Source organism: Telopea speciosissima, unplaced genomic scaffold, assembly GCF_018873765.1.
Source record: "Telopea speciosissima isolate NSW1024214 ecotype Mountain lineage unplaced genomic scaffold, Tspe_v1 Tspe_v1.0017, whole genome shotgun sequence".
In the NCBI taxonomy this organism is placed as follows: Eukaryota; Viridiplantae; Streptophyta; class Magnoliopsida; order Proteales; family Proteaceae; genus Telopea; species Telopea speciosissima.
Window position 1 is genome coordinate 186086 of NW_025317353.1, and position 23112 is coordinate 209197.

The following is a 23112-nucleotide window of genomic DNA, read 5'->3' on the forward strand; positions in this document are numbered from 1 at the left end:
GAGGAGAGAGAATGGACTCAGACATCTAATGAGAAGAGAGATTGTGAGAGGAAAGTACTTCATTATCCTTTATTTTTTGCACAAATATATTGTTTACTAGATTTCCACAGCTTTGTTTTCTCAACCAAAACTTAACATGCGAATAGGGGATCTTGGGGTTTTATATATTCATAAAATTTCAACCCTATTCAATCTTCCATCTAGTAAATATTTATGCTTGGAGTAAAGATACCCTCTAACGTATTAGACAAAACACTTTCTCTGAAAACAATAAATGGTATTATAATTTACAATAGGCTTTGGTTAATCTTTCATTATTTTAAGATTCTTAAGTCTTAATTTAATATTTTATACAACACCTCATATTATAATGTTTTCATTAACACAATCAACACATTGCTCACTCCAATCTTCCCCTTGAACACTCCTTCCTTCCCCCCCCCCCCCTCCCCAAAAAAAAAAAAACTCACAGATAACTAAAAAATATGCAAAGATACATGCGAGAAGAAATTTGAATGAATGTTAATGAAATTTGACATATAACTTATCCAACTGAGACTTATTTAACCAACAACCTATATCACCACGTCATCCTATTATGTGATTCAAATTAGTGGATCAATAAATTATTTATATAGGCTGTGATAACCATTTTATTTTACCGTTTCCTATTAAAAAGGAAGGAAAAAATTTTTAACTCATGAAAATGTTATTAATTCTGATTGTCAAAAAGCTTATCTTTAAGACCAGTGTGCTCTTTTTCTTTCTTTACTTCCTTTACCCCTCAGTTTTTCCAACGTAGCCATGAAAAGGACGCAACATGTCAACGGTTAAGGCCACCCAACCAAGGCAGATTAGTGGCCTAAAATATATTTCAAAGGCTTGTGTTTGGATTTAGTAGATCAATATTTATATATTCCGTCAAGCTCAAAATGAATCCAGCTAAGGTTATCACCAACAAAGTTTCCTACATGAAAGAACGACGGTATTTTGTCCTTCTAACAAATATTGCATGATATTGACACTGATATTTGTTTGGGATAAAGAACACTATCTAGTCGTGTGCAGTACGTGGTTCCTGCACTCAGACATAGGATTGCGTAAAATGACCGTCATATTTTTATGGAATTATAGAAATTCCTGAAGGCACAACGGTCATTTAGCACAGCCTTGTATCTGGGTGCAGTGCACTCCAGTGACAGTGCACTGCACGTGACGAAGTACAATTCTTTTTCCTATTTATTTATAGTTTGGGTCCATATATTTCAGATTTTGCAATTGAGGGTATATATCAAATTACTCTTCCACTAAAAAACAAGGGCAAAGTTTTCCTCCACCCATAGAGGACAGTTCACCCACCATCCTAGGATTCATAAACCCCTCCTAGGGTTTTTGTATGTTCTAAAATACCCTCCTAATACCCATTCTCGTCTTCTCCCACCCTTTGATGAATGGGATCTCATTCACCGTGGGTGAAGAGAAACTCGATCCCAAAAAAAAAAAATAATAATAATAATAATCATCTGTCCATTTTAAGTTTATTAGTAGATGGAGCATGGCTTGTTGTTTAATAAAACTTAGTGGTTTTGGATGATGAGTCATAATATGTTTTGGCTTCAAATATTAGGAAACATTTTCTGCCACTGATTAGACTCAGCAATGATACTCTTTTAGGATTAAATCATTGTAATAAAACAGTCATGGTGAGATGTTCACAAGTTAGGAAAAAGGATATTGAGTCACACTACCATTCTAGGAACCTTTCTTACATGCCCTCTAGCTAGTTTTTGCCATGATGAAAATATTAATTGTCATTCTGATATTAGATAGATGAGGAAACCCATAATAGGATTTTTCAACTTATTTTTCAAAGTAAATGTTACTTCACACTTAGCTTGAAATTTGAGTCATGTTCTTTTGATTTTAATTATTTATTGGAGAAATGTTTCTTGTGGGGGAGTGTATTGTCCATGCCAACACAGAGATGGTGAAATGATCATCCCACCCCCATGAAGATAGAAATGACTGCCCACCTAATGCTTCCATGCGCATTCTTGTTTCCTCTTATTTATTTATTTATTTACTTTCATAAAATCTATTAAAAGCCAAATTACCACTAATGGCGTAGCTTACTAAACACACCTCATTGTCCACGTAGCGTTGGCTTAAGGCTTCAAGTGGGACAAGTGATAGGGCCTTCAACTTAAAGATTAGTAATATTACACTATCATTTTTTATTATAAAGTAATTATTTACCGAATAAAATAACAAAAATACCTATCAAAATTATAGATTTTAACATAATAATGTGTAGCTTTGGCTTGTAATTTAAGAATCAATTTAGTTAGTTTTTGTATTACGAGACAATTAATATGTATAGCGTCAGATATTAAAACAATTATTTTGGCATTAATTAGACTCAAATGCAATGATACTAATAGTATTAATTTCTAAAGACAACAAACGTCAGAATCAAAACTCAAAATTCGAGCACAAGTCCTTTTGGTTTCAATTTCATTTATTTATCTGTTTTGGTAGGACAAATTACAAGAAAATTGATAAATTTTTGGCTAATGATACCCGCTTCATTATCCATCGTTAGGTTAAATGGCTTCAAGGAGTGAAGTGTTTGGGATACAGACTTACAGGTTTTTGGTAGTCATCATCCATTTCAATTCCTGAAATAATCAAATAATTAAAGGGGCATTGTTCTCTGTGCTACAGCACAGGCTGCACCCAGGCACATGGGGGTGGGCACAATGACCACCCTACCCCATGAGTGGCAGACCCATGTGCCTGGATGCAGCCTACGCTGCAGTACAGAGAACATTCTCCTATAGCTAAAATACCCAATAGTTTTATATAATATCAATATAACAATTGAAGCATTGGGGGTATCATGGACTTCATGCTATAGGGTGGCAGAGCATTTATGACGGTTATTTTTGCTTATTCCAACAATTGATTTACTACATATAAAAAGAATCAAATTTAATCATATGTCTGCTCATATTGACGTACACCCACTCAACAATCAAAGTAACGACGTGCACCTCTTAGCCATTTGGATTTTTCAATGATTTATTTTGTCATTTTGTCAACTCTATTTGTACTGAAACTTATCATTTGAGAAAGAGACATTGGGGTCCTCAGGCCACAAAATTTGAGGGCTCATAGAAGAACTAGGATTTTGATAGATAGATTTCATGTGGACCCAACATCAAAAAAATATCTCCATAAAAATATGTTGTCAACCATGGCTGATGAATTATTTTGCTTCAAATATTGAAAAAATTATTTCTTTAGAGCTAATTCTCAATTACAATGCCACTTTTATAACAATATTCCCAAAACAATTATGGCTTAGTCCTAAAATTTTTTTTATTGAAATTCAAGTTGAACTTCTTTTGGTTTCATTTTCTTCATTTTCTACATCTGATCATATTTCGAAATCTAGGTTTAGGATATTTGGTGGCTGGTTTTTAATTGATTGTAGTTGATCTGGAACAAAATCGCATCGGAATCAGTTTGACCCAATTTGATTTCTGTTTTTTTTTTTTTCTTTTTGTTTTAATCCCTACACTATATGAGTTGACATCAGAGAACTGTTTCCTATTATTACTGATGCCCATCTCGATTCCTTAGAAACTGCATGAAAGCTTCCATTAATGATTATAAGTAGATGAGAAGATGCAGGTATATTGGCAATAAATCTAATAGATTAACTAAGGTGAAAGACCGGATCATGTCTTTGTACAAGTACCGTCCAAGGCTTTCCAGGGTCACTCACATGGAATCCATTCCTCTTATGGGCCTCACATTGGATTTCATGTGAGTGGCCTTGGACGGCCTTTGACGGTATCTGTACAAGAACAAGATCAGTAATTGACTTAATTAATATAGGTCCTCAAAGCTCAATTTTATGAGACTCGAGGATGGCGTTTCATACCCCATACTTCCCTTTAGTTTTCGTTAATAATTTTCCTTGCAATCAAATGGAATCTTCATATTTTGTAGCAATTAGGGGGAAAAAAATTCTCAAAGAAATTAGTTGGCATTAGAAATAGATAGTAAATTATTTAAACAGTGTTCTTTTATGAACCATTTCAAAAATTAGAATCAGATTAGTTGATTCGGTCATGAAAGATCTTGATTTTGAACATTCCTATTCTAGGGTTATTTTCATCGAATCGTTAAGGTCTCATCTAAATGACCAATTATAAGGTTTTTAAGATCGATTCCAACAAAGTTTGATCTATTTAAAATCAGAATCGATATTGGTTCATAACCCTGCTTTTATGGAAGGGGAATCTGATGAATCTTTTGGAGATAAGATAGAATCATTATAGCATAAATCATGTCCAGATGCAATTCTCAGCGAGTGCCACAAGAAAGTGACACAGATGCGAAAAGATTCTCTATGCAAGTAACTTGTTATATGGATTTTTCTGTGGAGCGTTATGGTTGAAGACAACATTATTATAATTAATGCTAGTAACGATTTGATAATGTTTTTTTTTTTTTTGGGTAAGAAGAATTTGATAATGATTTGATAATGATTTGACGTTGATATGTGGTGACGTTCATGATTTGAGTATGAGAGAGACAATTATGAAAATATTTTAATAAATATTTCAATTATGATGATAGAAAGGAAAAAGTTTGCATGGGAAACACTTATTAAAGGTTTATAAAATACTGGTCTACAGAATTGGTGAATTTTGTTAAAATTTAAACCGTTTGTTATGTGGCCAGAAGTTACAAGATAAATCTAAGTTATTATTTTTTATGTTTTTTTTTTAATTTAAATTGTCTATTATTGCTCAAAGTAGAGAGAGCGTACAATAATAACTAGAGTGGTGGTACACATACATGGAGATACATGGATGCATGTCAATACACGTGGTATTTAATTAATTAAAGGGAAAAGGTTCTTTGAGCCGTTGGCGTAAGATACTCTAGTATTTATGTGTCTATCTCTCTCTCTTTCTCACATAAAATGTCTTTGTTGTCCTCTAATGTACGATATTATTTTACCTCATTTTATTTGTTGCAAGAATCTTCTCCCATGTTTTTTTTATCCAATAGTCAGAATATACACAGTATTTGTCCTTGTGGCAGAACCTGTCTTGTGAGATTTGAAAAATTAACAATCTTGTGAGTTGTGATAATAATATTTCGGGTGAAAGATCTCTTTCTGGGAGTGTGGTCTATACCAACACTCCCATGAGTCTATCTCTCGCCTCCCCATTTGAAAAGACACATTTGCGCTTTGCCCTCTTGTTTTGAAGAGGAGAGAGATGGACATATTGGAGTGCAATCGTAGGCCACACTCTTGAACAGAAAACTACTTACCTAATATTTTATCAAATTTAAAAAAAAAAAAAACAATACATGGTCCTGCGCCTAGCATGGATCCCACGCCTAGACACACAAAGCGCTTTGGGCACTTGGGAATTACCGCCGTGCTCCCATGTAAAGATGGAAACCCCAATCTTCCAAGGCACTTTGTGTGTCTAGACGTGGGAACCACGCTAGACGCATGACTGGATAGCGTTCTATTACCCAAAAAAATTATATGTTTTTTTTTCAGAGATTGGTTGGGTTGATGTTATATGGAGTCCCACTCCATTTTTTTTAAAATTTTTTTTTTTTAATGAAAGAAAAGAAAATTAATCATCAATCTTTTTTTGGTGAAAAAAAAAATTTTCATTTACAAAGAGATGCTAAAATATCTACTACATCCTAAGAAGAGAAAATCCCAAGTCCACCTGCTATAGTCTCACAGCAAATATATGCATTAAATAGTTACAGTCATCTACAAGTGTCATCCAACTAACTGAATTAAATTGTTCAAGTAGAATAAAATTTAACACAATATGATCCTCACATGGTGGTAAAGTGATGCTATAAAAAAGGGACAACAAAGATTGTGTGTGTGTGGATCTTAGACAACACCTGAGATGAGGTCAAAAATTAAAATAAGGACAAATTGAGATCCACAAGCCATCGAGATAAATTATTAAGCATTGTTTAAGGATTAAGGGAGGAGCAATGAAAGGCCACATGATTCCAATGATCCCATAATAAATATAAAGGTATGAAAAGAACAATAAAAAATCACTCACTATCCATAATAGAAGCAAACTCACCTAAAAGGGACCTAAATAAATTGAAGATTATGCCAAAATTCTGTCCCAATCCCCATCCAATCCAAGCTTCAAGATACAAAAAAAAATTGCCAACGAAGCTTTACCGCACAAGGCTCCTGTTTTCAAGACTTGAACTCGTGACCAAGTTTTCAACAAATAAGCACTTGACCAACACGTCGAGCACGACCTTCAATAGTTCTAGAGTCAGTATAAGGATAAAACTAGGACTCATTACCATATACCTGGAATGAGCAATATTTTAGGGTTTGCTTTGTGTAAACACAACTGTTACTTTAAGTTCCATATAAATATAACATCGATGAACATTTTGAGTAGTTAAATGTCAACATCATTAATGATATTTTGTCTTATATGCGTAAGAAAGAAAAAAATTCTTTTTTCCTTTGAAAGTCATCTAAATGATGTTACGTATAACTAGGGTTTTTAGGTATCGATATCGATGATCTTTGATATTAATACAATATCAATACGAATGAACTAGTTGGTATTGACCTGTATGAAACTCAAATTCAAATTTAAATTATTTTTTCATCAATTCTCAATCTATATTGATATCATTGTATCATACTGACAATATAAATACATATCAACCAAAAAATACCGATACATATTGACCAATACATACCGATGTCTAAATCCATGGGTACAACGGTAATAATGTAATAATAACGGTGAGTAACGACCAAGGTTCGCAAGTCACAGATCACAGGCCATCTCGTCCGTCCAGCCGTGATCGCATAACCATAACCAACTGTAGAGTGTAAACATGGTGAATCCGCTGTGATCGCGGACCTTTGGTACTCAATGCTGACTCACGCGGAAGGTATTTAATATTTTCGTTTCTAAATTCTTGTTCAGAAAGCGATCTGACGGTCCCACATTACTGACGTTTAAAGAGTCTAAGTAAGCACGTGCTGACCTCGATTTGATAGTTATGGACGCGTACGGTAGAATCCTTCTCCGCTTTCTTTTGCTTCGGAGATACCAACAGCCCCTCTCTCTCTCTCTCTCCCCGTCTCTAATCTCCTTCCAATTAAGTCCAATTTACATCTTATCCAATCCAACTTTTCAATTCAACAACTCCCAAAATCCCAAACAAGGACATGAGATTTTGGCACACACCGAAATATCTGCGACTTTGATCTCCTATATAAACACAAGTTACGAGAGATAAATGGGATTCTATGGGAATTCGCAGCTGTTGGTTTTCGCTGATTTTCTTGTAGTTTTCTTGCTCTTCGCAGATATTGTAAACCATTCTCTCTCTGTCCCATTTTGTAGTGCTTTTGATTTCTCTCTGCATCTTGTAATGGTGAGAAGATCTACCTTAATTGTCCTTCCTTGGGTTCCAGCGTAGTTTCTTTGTTAAACTTCTATGCAAGTTCTAGGATTCTTGGGAAGTTTCGAGAGTTATTGATACTCAGCTATTACTCATATTACCTTTCTTCGCTGAAGTTTTTATCAGTAAGCGTGGATTTTTTTGTTTTCTCTGTTCTTTCCTTTGCATTGGCGTCCAATTAGATACTATTTTTCTCCGAAAAATTGAACAAGTAAACCACAGAAAGAGAGAGAGAGATAGAAATTGATGACTTCAATCTAAATTGAGGGATAAGTTCTTGTTCTTTTTTTTTTTTAAAAGATTGAGATTTTGATGACTGTAATCTAAAATGAGGTATTATTTCCTGTTCTTAATTTCTCGTTTTGTTGTTTTGGGTGATTGGAACAATTGGAGTTAATTACATTGCTTTCTTGTTCTGTTCAACAGATTAAGGATCTCATACTAAGAGATTCATTAGCTTCGTTTCATCTTCGCCAATTACATTTTCCAGTCAGAGACTTCTTGGTTCTTTTAGGATGGCTGTAACAGATGATATTGTCACGAACAACCCTGAAGATCATCTCCCTGTTGAAGTAGGGGAGATTTTGAACTCTTTGGTTTCTGGTTGGAATGATATTATTGATCCAAATTCCTTCCGAGTGACCGCATTAAAGGGTGCAATGACTAATAAAGTTTTTCAGATAAACTGGCTGAAAAAAACAGAGGAACTTGGACATAAAGTTCTTGTTCGCCTTTATGGTGAGGGCGTGGATGTCTTCTTTAACCGCGATGATGAGATCCAAACTTTTGAGTGCATGTCAAAGCATGGGCAGGGGCCTCTCCTTCTTGCGCGGTTTCCAAATGGTCGAATTGAGGAGTTCATTCATGCACGGGTATGCAACTGTAATCTCATTGTAAAGAATTGATTTATAGAATTTAGATATTTTAGTCTATTCTGTTAGAAATCATTCAAAACATTGGTTTAGAATTTCTTTACGAAATTTAGATGTTTTAGTCTGTTCTGTTAGAAATCAATCAATCAAACATTGGTTTTCATGATAAATAACCTTTATCATTTTCACTTCTAAATTGCAGACATTATTAGCTCGTGACATGAAGAACTCTGAAATATCTGCTCTAATAGCAGCTAAGTTGAGGGAGTTCAATGATCTTGATATGCCAGGTCCAAAGGAAGTCCAACTCTGGGACAGACTGAGGTAAACACACTTTCCCCTCCTTTTATATTGGTAAGTGAGGACTTTGCATTAAAGATACTAAGCCCAACAGTTCCTTATGGTTTCAGAAATTGGATTAAAGAGGCTAAACGTTTGTGTGACCCTGATGAAGCCAAGGAATTTCGTTTGGATGCTTTAGAGGAGGAAATCCTTGAACTGGAAACAAAATTGTCTGGGGACCATCAGTCTGTTGGATTTTGCCACAATGACTTGCAGTATGGCAACATAATGATCGACGAGGAGACAAGTTCGATCACTATAATTGTAAGTTTCCAAATTCCACATTCTTCTTCTTCTTCTTCATTTACTAATCCCACATATTCCTATTATTTCTGGCTTGTGTTCTGGGAGCAAATATATTGTGATGACTGATGAGTTTCGGAGGTACTGTCCTTGTTTTGTGATAGCATTCTTCTGGTCCTTTTCCCCAGAAATCCAGGCCTTCTGGTGAAACCATGAAAGCTTTCAATTGGATTTTCTTAAACATGGTTGCTGAAGTATCACAGCAAACTTGCACTAATTCCCTTAGTTTTCTCTATTTTGCAGGATTATGAGTATGCCGGTTTCAACCCTGTTGCTTATGATATTGCTAATCACTTCTGTGAGATGGCTGCAGATTATCATTCTAATGATCCTCACATTTTAGACTTTGATCGATATCCAGGTAGGTGACTTTTCAGATTCCATTGTTCCGTGTTTCAGTACCTCTTTTATTATTGTTGTTACTGTTATTATGCTACTAAGCCCTTACTAATGTTGCATTCTTGACCTGCCCTTTCAACAGATTTGGAGAACCGCAAAAGATTTGTCCATATATATCTTAGTTCTTCAGGTAAGACTGTTTTTCCCCCCTTAATTTTATGGTATAAAAGAGTATTGTTTCAAAACATGGTTAGCCATAACCTGTCTAAAACTTAGTATAATTCAAAAGGATTAAGGTGTTGTCAGTTTATGAAGCAGAGAATTTCTAAAAATTATCTAAGATTGATCTCAAGATAAACAATGCACCACATATGCTGAACACTGACCCTTAGCTCCATTCAAACCCCTTTTCATGTGGTTATCATTCAGAATATAAGTTCTATAGGTGTTGGTTGGATAATAAAGGTTCTGTCAATACAAAGGAAGTTTCCCTTACTCTTTCATCAATAGATCAGTAAATCTCCTAGGAGGAACATCAAATTCTTAAATGGATTCGTTTAGAGTTTATTTAAAAGTCATGCTTTGCAGCATTGAAATAGTGATTTTATCTAATCAAACTTAATCTCTTGATTGCATAGGGGGTGAACCCAGTGAGCTTGAGGTGGAGCAGTTACTCAATGACATTGAGAAGTATACTCTTGCGAGCCATTTGCTTTGGGGCTTATGGGGAATAATTTCGGTATCTACTTCTGACCTATGCTTTTTATCCACACACACACATAGATTGATTTGGACTGAATCTTCCTTTGGATGATCAAAGGATTTTAAATTTTTTCTTGGAGGGAAGGGGAGAAGAACTGGGAAGAGTTTTAAAAGCAACATTGAAATATGCAAAAACAAACTAGGTAGGATAACTATAGTGGATCTCCTTCCCCACAGCTTGTAGATGGTGAAACCTACTAAAATGTACATGAACCATATTTAGGATATAATTTTGGATTTCTAAATTTTAACCTCGTGGTTAATCCTTTATTGGTTTACAATGTAGGACCATGTCAATAAAATCGACTTTAATTACGCAGAGTTTGCAAGACAGAAGTTCAAGCAGTACTGGTTACAGAAATTCACAATCTTGGGAAATTCAGGAGCCTCTCCCCCTGTTTGAATATACTAATAAGACTGTTGTTGCTTCATCTTATTTTCTACATCATGTAAATATATTCAATTACCACAATTTCCTGTAAAAAATGCTGAAAATGGTCCTAGAATTTTGCTTTAATGAGAAATGTGTAAGAGTATTGTTGTAGAGCAATAAATCACAGAACAATCAAAGTTCTCTTTCATGTTCATGGCTTATTGGCTTGGGTTAAAAACTTAAAATCCTTCCGTCTCTCTCTCTCTGTCACAACTAATTTAAATTCCTTTGCTTCTTCCAAAGAAACTCTACAACTTCTCCCTTCAAAATCCTAGCTTGGACATTGGGTCTTCCCAGAATTAAGAAAAAAAAAAAAAAGCTAAATAATAAGAGCGGCCCAATTTGCTGTCTTACTCGAAGCATTAAAGCTACCAGCAAAAATTATCATTGGAGAATTAATAGATCGTATGTCGATGGTGGTCAGGTCATCAATAGAAAATTGTATTGCATTCAGTTCACAATATTGAAATCGTAACAAATCGATTTTTAATTTGATTTGGCTCGGTACAATTTGATTCAGTTTCATATATTCTTGAATTTTTGTCATATTGCATTCAACTGGCCATTTGGTTGGGTTCGATTTGTGACCGCATTCAGTTAACATTCTTGAATCATAACCAAACGGTTTAATGTGGTTTGGATATAAACGGTTGGTTCCCAATTTTTTGATAAGTCCTAGAAATACTTTACAAAAAATATAGCGACAGCATAAAAAAGGATGCCTTTATTTAAATAAACTAACAAATAAATAAATAAATAAATATAAATTACCATCTAAGCACCAGTGGTCTAGTGGTAGAATAGTACCCTGCCACGGTACAGACCCGGGTTCGATTCCCGGCTGGTGCAAATTTTTTTAACTCCTCATGGTCTATGTAGAGTCAACTTCACTTTTCAAAAATTAATTTTGGGCAAATATCACGGACACCCCCTGTATATGCCTCGTCCATTTGACCTAGTAAACAGTTCTATGACTCTTTGAACCACAAAATCTAATAGCTCATATGCTTCTTTGGCCATTCCTTCTCTATAAAGAGCATCGACATATACACACCGAAGGTAACTGCAATAGGTTGAAATTCGTCGTTTCAACATTTCATCTAACAACTTATTAGCCTCTTTCCACTGGCCACGTATCAAATAGTTGAAAACAACAATGTCAGGCGTATGACCTCTTTGGAGCAATAAATCAAAAATGTAAAATGCATTGAGGAACAACTCTTTAGCCTGAGCCATTTTATCCACTGTACACAGACCCTTAAGGTAGTCAAAGTAAGGACATTTGGCTCGAAACCAAGTTTCGTATGATACCAAATACAGATAAGCCAAAATCTGTCCGACCCAGTTACCGCATTGGGATTATAGCTACGGAGCCCATCCGTTTGTAGAGAAAAAACACGGTGGAATAAATGTTTGGCTCTGGCGAGTGACCCAAGAAATCGATTGATAGCACGGATCGATAGTTAAGGTTGCATTTGAAGCATCTGATCGAATAGAACCAATGCCCTCGACACCAACGGAAACAGAGGAGCCACATCCCGACTTCCAGGAACCAGCAGGTTTTAGCAAAATCTCCATCAACGACGAATCATTCGCCCCTGATTGCTTCGCAGGAGCTTTAGAAGAAGATGGTGAGTAATGATGAGAAGACTGAGATACACCAAGCGGGGAATTCGACTACGATCTTGAGGTTTGCAACTCATGCTATAAACTTTGGACATCGGTTAGCAGATACCGTCAATCGGACATCAAAGACCCAAAGTCAGACTCCGATAACTTCCATTAAGCCCGCTGTTTATGTCTCTTCCATTTTTTAAATGACTCTTCTGCCCCTCATATATAATGATATTTGGTCCACCCGAATTGGTCGGATCAATTGAAACCAATCAGCTCAGCCCAAATTGAATCAAACTGAACTTTATCAGTTTGGGGTTTTATGAAACCGGTATGAATTGAATTGGACCGACCGAATGGACAACCTGGTATGAAAACTGAATTGAACCAAAAAATCCATTATTTTCAAGTATATATAGGAAAAACCAAATTCAAACCGATAACTACCCGATAAATGACTGAACTAAACTTCGCTGAAACACAATTTTTAGATTAACGGTTTGGTTTCAGTTTAGCCCATTACAGCCCGAACCAATTCGTCCGGAAGGAAACCAAATTAGAGGGGTGGGGGGAGGGGAGGGATAATCAGCATTAGGGTAGGCATGTCTCATGCATTTTGCCCTTCATCAGGTCAATAAAATCTATAGACTTTATATGTTCCTGACCCACAAATGACAAAATAATTGATAATACTCTAAATTGAGGTGCTTCAAGAGGTTTTTTGGATTAATTGCAGAAAAATTTTAGTTTGCCAAAATCAAGCTGGATCTGCTTTTCTATGGCATCAATAATCCTTTGTGCAGTGACTGCCTGAGGTGGTGGTGGACGAGGATGTCGGAGGCACTCAATCAACTTACGGACACAGTTAAAGACAGGCCGGCAGCGTAAGATGATGAACCCAATCTGTCCAATGACAGCCCCAGCGAATGTAGCAATGGCTAAAGGTTCCATATATACTTCAATCTTGGTTATGAGAGATATATGTCTAATGAGATTTGTTTTCTGTCCAAAATCTTATACAGAAATTTGTTGGAAAGATGAGCACCGAGATGAGATTTGCAGTGGGATATGAGATGAGTTAGGGGGGAGCAAGCAATGGAAAAGTGATTTTGTTGGGTTAAGGATTTAACAGTTTCAGTTTTATTAGGGGGCTTTAATTTGTGATAAAGTTTTTTTTTGGGGAGATAATAAAGCCAGTGTCTGTTAGTTGGTAGTACTACATATGTTAGTTGGTAGTACTACATATCTCTCTCTCAACAAGAAACAAAACATCAAGGGGGAAAAAGATGAGTTATCAAGTTGAAGTACAAAATATGGGGGAGGTTTTTTTTATTTTTATTATTATTTTTATCTTTTAATGGAGTAGGGTTATTGTGTGCAGCTTCGGGTGAAGAAGGGGGTTAGTTATGAAAACGTCATCCAATAGGAGGTATTTAGGACTCTTTAGAGGGGGAGTGCGTATGCAGTTTTAGCCAAAAACTGATGTGGTGGAAATTTGTAATCCATAAAATATGGGAGAGGATTCCTTACACTAACCAAGTGCAGTTTCGGGCCAATGAGGGAACCCCTTTTGAAGTCTAACAAAAGGAAAGAGACATTTATGACATATCACCCTCTCACATGAATGACGATAAGTGAAAGGGTGTGCAATTTAATTTTTGAGTTGGAGATGCCCTTTTTGATTTTCAGATTTATTGAATAGATAACTTGTGGGAAGTGGCCTATGAAAATTCAGGCATATGAGTTGGGATCAAAGATATGGCAAACCAAAGGAGAAGAGCAATAAACACCGAAGAAAGATTTCATAGATGCTTGATATAGTTGGGAGGGGAGCTTGGTGACAAGCCTTACTTGGGGGTGGGGGAAAAAAGATTAATCTAGCAATATTAAAGAGTAACCGAAATCTGGAATCTCGAGCAATATTAAAGAGTAACTGAAATTTGGAATCTAACAATATTAAAGAGTAATTGAAATCTGGAATCTCGAGCAATATTAAAGAGTAACTGAAATTTCTAATTTGGATTGCATCTTTTCTTTCTATGTCTACATAAAATGTGATTTAGTCAAATTCGAAAAGTTAAAATTTGAGGTAAATTTTGTCATTTCATTTTTTGGTTTGACTTAAGATAGCACCATCACCGTAGAGGGGACGGATGAGTATTTTCCAATAGGAGGGGGTGACTTGACATTCGATCCGGTTTCAGAGGGTGTTTTGTAATTTACCCGAGACTAAATAACATAAGCGGAGAAGAGAAAGATAAGGATTTACCCCCCCCCCCCCAAAAAAAAAGAAGAAGAAGAAGGGTAAGGGTGTCAAAACCTAACCCGAACCGTTAAGACCAATTAAAAAAAACACAGACCTAACCAAACCGATCCTTATTAGACTGGTTTTGGACTAGGGTATGATGAGACTGGCTAAAAACCAGACCACACCGGACTGACCGATAAATCGAAAACGAACTGAATGAAATTGATAAAAATATCATTGAATATAAAGTTATGAATAAGTGAATTGATTTTTCGTTGATTTCAATATTAGTGAGTACATTTCTGATTGTAGTGAATTGTTACAAATCAATGGTCCTGGTTATGCAAAAAAGTAAATTGATTTATAACTGTGCTTCTTCCATTGATCTCCTTGTTTACTATACAAAATTAATTGGTTATCAAGTAAATGATTTAATAGTAGGGTTCATTTTGTGATTTCAATATTAATTATATTCTCAGTGATCGTTCATTGATTTCAATTTTAATTATCTTCCCCTTACAATTAATAATTATATGATTTGTAACAATAATTTATCTACAAACTCTATTTATCCATTGATTTGAATATTAATTATCTTCCATTCTTCCCCATATAATTTATTAATTTTTCTTTTTTCGGATTACAACATTAAGATATCAAATCAAATTTCTTATTTTCAGTTGTATACTTGTTTTGACTTGGGAAGGTAAATTGAAATGTTTTTTTTATGAAATCTTTCTTCATTACAAATTACTAATTTAAGATTTTATTGTAGCTCACAAGCGAAGCGATCTAAACTGATATTGAAAAATAGAAATAAACTGAAACCATATTGGATCGAAACCTAAAGTTTCTTAACGGTTTGGTTTTGGTCTCACAATTTCAAGATTGAAACCGATTCAACCCAGCCCAAAACCGAATCCAACCGAGCATTTAACACTTGGGGAAGAGTAGCAGAAACATGGTGCCAAATAATATCATGAGATTGTACGAAAATACAACTGGTGCCACCTCCTCTATCACACCCCGGCCCGGTTATTAAGGGCCAAGTGTGGTGGGATGTCTCTGACATCCAACCAATCTCCAAGGATCTCAAGTGTAGTACCTTATTCACAATCATTGCTCACAGATACAATAATCAGAGGCAGCGGAAACAATTTAATTAATAGAGATAACATCATTAGTAAGATAAGTCTAAATGATATTTCATTTATATAAATAATAAGGCTTGTGATACAACTATACAGTTCTCAAAGGTAGCACAGAGTAAAAGTATTCAAGAAACTATTCTATAAATATATAAAGCATTTGTAAAGCATAAAAGAGTGGGGAGGTAGCTTGGACTATCAGGCCAAGATCAGGAGGTTGCCCAATCATCACGTGCGCACGAAGTATCGTACACTTCAAACTCCAGCGCCGTAAATCCAATATTAGAAGTAACTAAATCACCTGAAAAATAAGGATATCCACAAGGGTGAGCTCTCAACTGAGCCCAGTAAGGGGGAGGGGAAGCACACATACACAGTAAATCATGATGCATGTCCTAACTAGTATGCTCCTAGCACAGTTCTAAGTCTCATGAGGTTTAAGTACTACGAGTAGTAGATGTTAGCCTCGAAGAGAACCCGCCAGAAAAGCATGACACAAGGCAGCTAACCCGACAAACCCCCAATGACCAACCGAAAAGCATGACACAAGGCAGCTCCAGACGTCGGTCATCCGAGCGAAACCATTCTACTACGGTGAGGACCTGCCAGATCGGCATCACACCAGGCAGCGGACCCGACAAACCCTCAATGACCAACCCTGTCTGTTTATTCCCACAGCGGAGCGGACACGCTAATATGGGACAGAAAATGGCACCCCGGCATGTCCCTTCGGCTGTACCATAGGTTGTCCAACACTTTTCCCCCTGTTGGAAAGGGGCGTAGTACTGGGTTGTAAATAACAACCTAACCCAGTGCAATCTAATTATGATGTTACAATCATGGATTGAGTTATAGAGTACTGATTTCCATCATCAATAATTTCACATAAATAATATATCAGTGCAATGCAATGTAGCATGCTCATATGCAGCCTAGTTCACAGTGCATTCTAATGCATTAAAAACAAGCTAGGAAACTATATGTCTCAGATACAGTTATAATGATGCATGATATGACAATCAACACAATATAGAAATTAAGATGACAAACACACATAAATTAAGGTCAAAGTCCCCTTACCTGTAGTTGTAGATAGCCTAGGTAAATAAACTCCAATAGGCAGGCAAGAACAGACCAAGACAGTCCTAAATATGAGACAAAAATATTATAGATTAGTTATAGAAGGAATTCTAGGTCAGCTACCCACCAACAATCCAACAAACCGACTAGAAAACAGTAGAAACAACCCTAAACAACATACCAAACACCATGCAATAGGTTCTGGGATGGTCCAAGGTCAAGTCCCAAGGGGTCTAGGTCATAAGGGCACAAAAATGGGGGAGCCGGATGCAGACTTCCAAGGAGTCGGTCAACCGCCCCTGGGCCTGCAACTCCATCCGGGAGTGTGTCCGAATTTGGGGGTTTTCCTATTTTTGGGTAGATCTTCACATGCAAGGAAGAAACTAAGTGTTTTAACATTATATAAAGGTGGGTCTACCTATATGGGAGTTCAATTTCATAAATAGCTTCATAATTTTGGTAATTAATCAATTAAATCTAATTAATTAGTTTAGGGTTTATAAATTGCCATCAAGAACAGCAATACAACTTTCAGACTTGATAATTTTCCAAATTTCAGGTCTTAGAGAGTCAAAAACTGTTTCAAATCAGTCTAATTATGCTCAATTTCACAAACCCAAGCTTGGCCTCCAAGCTTTAATGGCAGAAATTCTTAGTGGGTGAACTAGAGATGGAGAAGAAGGGAAATAAAGAGGAAGACAGCAAGTATCCAAGGCTTACCTCAGTTATAGGAACAGATTTAGATTGCAGGCAGCTTTCTAATGGAGATTCTTGGTTCAGCTCCAACTGTTGAAGACAAGCCCTAAGGTAAGCTACCCTTTTTTCCCTCTCTTCTTCTCTTCTTCTCTTCTCTTTTCCTCTTTTCCTCTTTCTTTCCTTCTCTCCTAAGCTGGAACGAATTTCTTTAGCTCCCTTAGACTTGTGAATAGTGATCAATTGAAAAGGCTTTTGATATTTATTTAACTACTTAAGCACTAAGGGGTAAATCTGTCTTTTGGACAGAAATTAGATTTAAACTAATTTCTAAAATAGTTTATAAACCTGAATTCGTATTTATTGGTCTATTCTATCCATAACTTGATGCCGGTCGACATTAAAGGTCATCCGAACACGGGTAATTGTCTGGAACAGCATTCCCCACTGGGGAGCTAGGTCCCACAGTGACAATTTTACTAAAATACCATTTTAACTCTATTTAGTCGTACAAAACGTTATATAAATATATTTTAAATTATACTTACATTGAGTTTAATTAAGGGGGAGGTCCTGCAGCCTGTCCAGCCAGTAGACTCGACACAGGTAGCTCTGGTGCGGAGTCCCACAAGGTAAAAATTATAATTCTGCCCCTAATACACTAATTAATTAAAAATACAACATACATACATATAAAATGGGATTCTTACCTGGGATTCGGCCTAAGACAGAGAGAGGCTTCGCAGGCCATCAATCCAGCATGCCAAGCTTATGTGTTGTCTTCCGCTAGACACCTCAGACTCATTTAAGGCCACGGTAGTTGGCTGATCGGAATGCCTTTACAGATGAGTCATGAGATAGGTATGAATTTCTTAATCAAGACGGCCCACAACTTAGAGACTAGTATGGGCAAAGTTGAACTAGAACTTGAAATCACACAGATTTGAAAAATTCAAATTTATTCAAAAATTTGACCGGGTTTCACATCCTCTGTATATAATAAATAATTTTTTTGGAGGGTAAAGTTAAAATCCGGATGATGAGCATGCTATTAACCGCCTTACAGAGTTACAACTTACACTAATTGGCACGAAAGCACGCATGTATTTCTACAGCTGGCGCGTATCTTTGACGCCACACTTTCCTTATATAATAATAAATATCTCCTCTCGACCGTTATTGTTATTTCGGTCATCTGTTTCAAATCGGCTCTAATAGTTTCTATTTTCCCTCCCTCACTCGGCACTACGCGCCTGTATAAATTCTGAATTGCTATAATCCTGACCGGAAAATATCTAGAGTCATGAGACAATTAGACAAACTCTCTCCCATCTATACTCGCCGCAACCTGCTTTCTCCTTCGAATTGCATAACCATCATCAATATCGCTTCCACTCCTTCTTCGAAGCTGAGGAGGTGATTCTTCTCATTCACACGGCTCATACCCGTTTCAGTTCCAGCAATTTTTTCCGATTCGAAAAATCAAACATCTCCAATAGGCTCTCACCGAGAGAGACGCCATTAATAACACTGAACGGTGCGAAAGGACCAGATCTCTCACTCGAGTTAGAACGCTTTCCACTCAGCTTCTTAATTTTCCGATTCGAAGCTGAGAATCGCTTTCTTCTTCTTCGTTGGCGTCGTCTCTTACTTCGAATTATGCAGAATACTTCACAAGCTTGGTTTATGGAGGGACCGAGTAATACTGATCAGAAGGAATCCTCGTCTCTGCTTGCCGATTGGAACTCTTGCGCGGTCTTGAAAGCTTCGGAAGAGACCGCATCCTCCAGATTCGGGTTTGATCTCGAAGCCGCTGTAAGAACTGCCAACGTCACCGGAAGTTTTAACGTGTAAGCGCAAATCTTAAACCACCAATGATATTTGGCTTTTTAGTATATATATATTTCAGTTTTACTTCATGTTCTAGAGATATGACTTTGTCTCACTTTCCTGTTAGGAACTTTTTGTATTCCGCTGGTCTCTACCTGCTTTTGCTCTAGATTCTGGATTTGTTTTCCTGGTAGGATGTGCCTGGTTGTTTGCTTCGTTTTTCTCCGGTGTCTGCAAATCGCCACAGTAGCAGCAAATGGTTCAACAATGAAAGGGGTGGGTTGCAAGAGGAGGTGTGGTTGCAGTAAGAAGAAGAAGCAGGGTAAATAGGTAATTTTAATTTCACTGTTTTCTATTGAATATGTGATAAGGATAAAATGGACTTTTCCATTCAACCACTAATAGCAGACTAACAACGTCAGGTTTCAGGGGTGTCAAGTAATTGTTTGAAAATTTGGGTATTTTAAGAAAAATGGCAATAGTCTAAGGGGTGTATAAGTAACCTTCCCCATAGCAAGTGCTGTTTGAGGGCATCAAGTTTGCAATGCCTTTCAGCCATGGTAGTTAGTGGATTTTTTTTTTTTTTTTGGTTGTAATGTTTTCTTGTTAGCGCAACATGAGCACAATCATTTTTTAAATTTTCCTCCATCTAATTCCTCATCGAGTCAAATTGATTTTTCACATTTCAGGTGTGGTTTATGGCAGATTTGTCACATGTTCTTGATGGTTTTGATGAGGTGAGTGGTTTTCTAATGCTTTAGTATGTGTTGGCAATTGGACCCAGTGTTTTATGACTTGTTTCTTGGCACAATATGAAGAAATTGAGCTTTGGAGGTAGTAGCTGTACAAGGAAAACAGGTTAGAGTTAGAAGCAACAATGTGGAAATGTTTTAATAGAGGAATGATTAGGGGCTGTGGTGGGTACTTTCCACAGCGAGAGTAGTTTCTTCTGAAATAACTTTAGGTGTAGCTCATTTCTTGTTTCTAGGGCTGGCATTCCAAGACTTCAGACTCGTTAGATTTTTGACATGTTTACTCATATTAATGCACGTTTGACATAGTATGGGTGTGTCTGTAGACTGCATTTAGTTCTAGGAGATCATTGAGTTTGATATGTATCCATTTAACATTATCTGCGTTTGCCGCTAACACATGTAATATTTGTTACATAGGATCAACAGTTGGTAAACCCGTAGCAAGTTATGATTAAAGCATGCGCAATTCATGTATATATGCGAGTCTGATAATCAAGTCTCTCTACATGTGAATATACTTCCGATTTAAGCTTCTGTTTGTACATCTCAAAATTTTGCTATTTTAAGTTTAATTGGGTTCCTCAATCATGAATTTCTTTTGATTTAAGGATATATACTTTGCGCAGATTGTGCATGCCACACTGGATAACTACGAACCAGATATAAATCTTGTAGATGATGGTGAAAGGGGGGAACCAGATCACAATTGGGTTGATGAAGTAGTTAGATGTGAAGCAAGGGGTGGTGTTGGTGTTGGTAGTGATCTCAGCCTGGGCTACCTTAGGCCAAGACGAGAAAAAAAAGATTGCACTCTATCGACTCGGTAATGATGTTTAGTTTTCTAACTGTTCATGGTGAATGGTTACTTGGTTTCTCTGCTCTATTCCTTAAAATTATATGCAACTGTCTATTATAGATAAGTGTTCCTGTTATAGGTATTTCTAATTTCTTCATTTATGTTTATGTTCATTCAATTGGGGTAAAATGTTTCAAAAGCATAAATTTTTGTTGTATATATTCACATTGTGATAGTATGTATTTGTTCACATCTTCATTTTTGTTTGGCTTGGGCACTTCCGCAAGTGAAATTGTTGGTTCCAGTACTTTTTCATGCCTTAAGTGCTTATCTTATTTTGGTTTCTCAAATTCAATTCTCTCTTATTTTTTAAAAATCTATCTCGTTTGCTTCTCTAGGAAATCTTGTTTATGAGTTATCCCCTTCTTTTTTGTTTTTTTTATTGGAGTAGTGCTTTATCAAAATTTTGTCTTTGGGCTTCTTGGTACTTAACTCTATTTACTGTTTTAACTGGTAAAGGATTCTATTGCATTTTGTATTTATTTGTCTCAGAGTTTCACATTTTATGCCTGTAATTAATCCTGAAATTGGTCAATTGTTATGTTTCTATACAACTCCGTGTCTCCCCACCTTTTTTTGGTTCTTATAGAGGTTTTCTAACGGGACATGGATAGCTTTTAATTTATTCTACAATGTGAACTGATAGATTTTTACCAAAAACAAGAACTGATAGATTGGGTGGGGGGGGGTTTCCTAACCACACTGATATGAGGTTATCATTTTGTTTTGACATTTTGGTAACAGGGGTATCAAAAAATAGGGGTCTGACCCCATAGAAACAACCTAATAGATTCATGATAGGGTACCTTTAGTCCAATTATGCCACTGTTATGGAATTCTTGATAATGGGTGTTGATATAATAGTATTGGGAGTCCGTTTGCTTCTGTGTTATATAGGTCATCTCTTGCCCCCCCACCCCACCCCCCCAAAATAGCTCCATAATATCGTCAAATCAATTTGATTATGATTTGTGTCACATTGTGCACAGGTGAAGCGATTGATGATCTTTGCAATGACAGACACAAGACCTCACTGACTAAGCCAGCCGGTCTCTCCCTCTCTCTCAAGTTCCTAAGGTTAATGTTTTGTGGATGCCATCCTACATAGCATGGAAGCTTTATTTCCAAGAATTGGCTTCTCTTTGTTAATTTTTTTAAAAATATATCTCAAATGGTGTGCCATATTAGACACTCAATTCTTCTCTTTTTCCCTTTTCCTCATATCCCCAAAACAAAAATTCTGGAATCTCTGTATTTCTTCAGCTGATCTGCAGCCAAATGTTCCTTTGGGATACTACATCATGCCTCTGCACCTGTATTTCCTTCCAAATGTTGGCATTGCTTTGTCATGGACTGGTGAAGCGCAACATGAATTTTCCCATGAAATGAAGCTTGTACTACCTACAATTTTATTCATGAAAGTATTTCAGATCAAGATGAATTCGAGCTTGTAGGTATGACGTTATATTAAGATGTTAACAGCGATGCCTCTACTTGGTCTGTTGAGCCTACCATTGTAAATTCTGGAGAACTATAGTAGATGTCGGTTAGAGGGAAAAGCTTGCTTGAAGCTGTCTAGCCAAAGAGAATGTAGAACCGTAGGACATAAGTTTCTCTCTCTCTCTCTCTCTCTTCATAGAAGAAACAGATTAACCAGAGCTCAATTCCCTTTCAGAACTCCCTCTTAGTCAAACAGATAATGTAGAAGTAGAACCGTAGGTCATAAGGTTATATCTCTCTATCTTTCCATGGAAGAAACAGATTTATCAGAGCCCAATTTTCTTTCAGATCTCCCTCTTAGTCAATATATGTGACAGTTCCACAGCAAATTCCCAACTGAATCTGTGGCCATGGAAACAAAGGTGAGAGAGGCTCTTGAAAGGTGGGTCAGAAGCAACCTGTTTCTAGGAAGTCCACTGACACATTTGGATAGAAAACCAGTCAGTATAGATAATGTGAGCCTAGAGTAGATAAAACGGCTCTAGAACCCTAGCATCTCTGCCAAGAAAGTTGGAATGTCTAAGCATGTGGAACTGATAAAGGGATCTTCTTGGTTTATTTTTGCTGATCACATTTAGCTTTTATCTATTGTGCTTCTTTTCGGCCTTATGCAATAATCAACCAAGTTGTGTCTTCTTTAGTTACGCTATATGAATGCTTCATGGAGGGAGAGATTACAAAGTAAATTTGAAATTAGGCCATTACGAATGTTGCCTTTACCAGCTAAAATATAATGCAAGACTACCTCTTTGTCTGAAAGTATAGTAAGTTGTGGTTTCAATTTATATTTTGTGAATGCTATCGATGTATTATGGATGGAGGCAC

The 23112-nt window shown here is 36.5% G+C and overlaps 1 protein-coding gene, 1 long non-coding RNA gene and 1 other non-coding gene across 3 annotated transcripts; all 3 read left to right on the forward strand.

The window, feature by feature from the left end:
- Positions 1-7363: 7363 nt before the first annotated feature.
- Positions 7364-10612, forward strand: LOC122647272 (probable choline kinase 2). Its single transcript, XM_043840701.1, has 8 exons — positions 7364-7422; positions 7939-8384; positions 8587-8708; positions 8795-8990; positions 9273-9390; positions 9511-9558; positions 10007-10107; positions 10417-10612. The coding sequence occupies exons 2-8, from the start codon at positions 8028-8030 to the stop codon at positions 10531-10533; spliced, it is 1059 nt and encodes a 352-aa protein (XP_043696636.1). The 5' UTR covers positions 7364-7422; positions 7939-8027; the 3' UTR covers positions 10534-10612.
- A 729-nt stretch (positions 10613-11341) lies between these two features.
- TRNAG-GCC lies at positions 11342-11412 on the forward strand. Its single transcript has one exon. It is a non-coding gene; the product is annotated as a tRNA-Gly (tRNA).
- Positions 11413-19686: 8274 nt separating this feature from the next.
- LOC122647271 lies at positions 19687-20714 on the forward strand. The gene is made up of 3 exons (XR_006330839.1): positions 19687-19736; positions 19866-19913; positions 20558-20714. It is a non-coding gene; the product is annotated as an uncharacterized LOC122647271 (long non-coding RNA).
- Positions 20715-23112: the final 2398 nt, after the last annotated feature.

Excerpts from the sequence above, each read along its gene's own strand:
- LOC122647272 (XM_043840701.1), top strand. The coding sequence starts at position 8,028 with ATGGCTGTAACAGATGATATTGTCACGAACAACCCTGAAGATCATCTC. Across the intron at positions 8,709-8,794 it reads CAACTCTGGGACAGACTGAG|AAATTGGATTAAAGAGGCTA; the intron begins GTAAACACACTT and ends TTATGGTTTCAG. Across the intron at positions 8,991-9,272 it reads CAAGTTCGATCACTATAATT|GATTATGAGTATGCCGGTTT; the intron begins GTAAGTTTCCAA and ends TCTATTTTGCAG.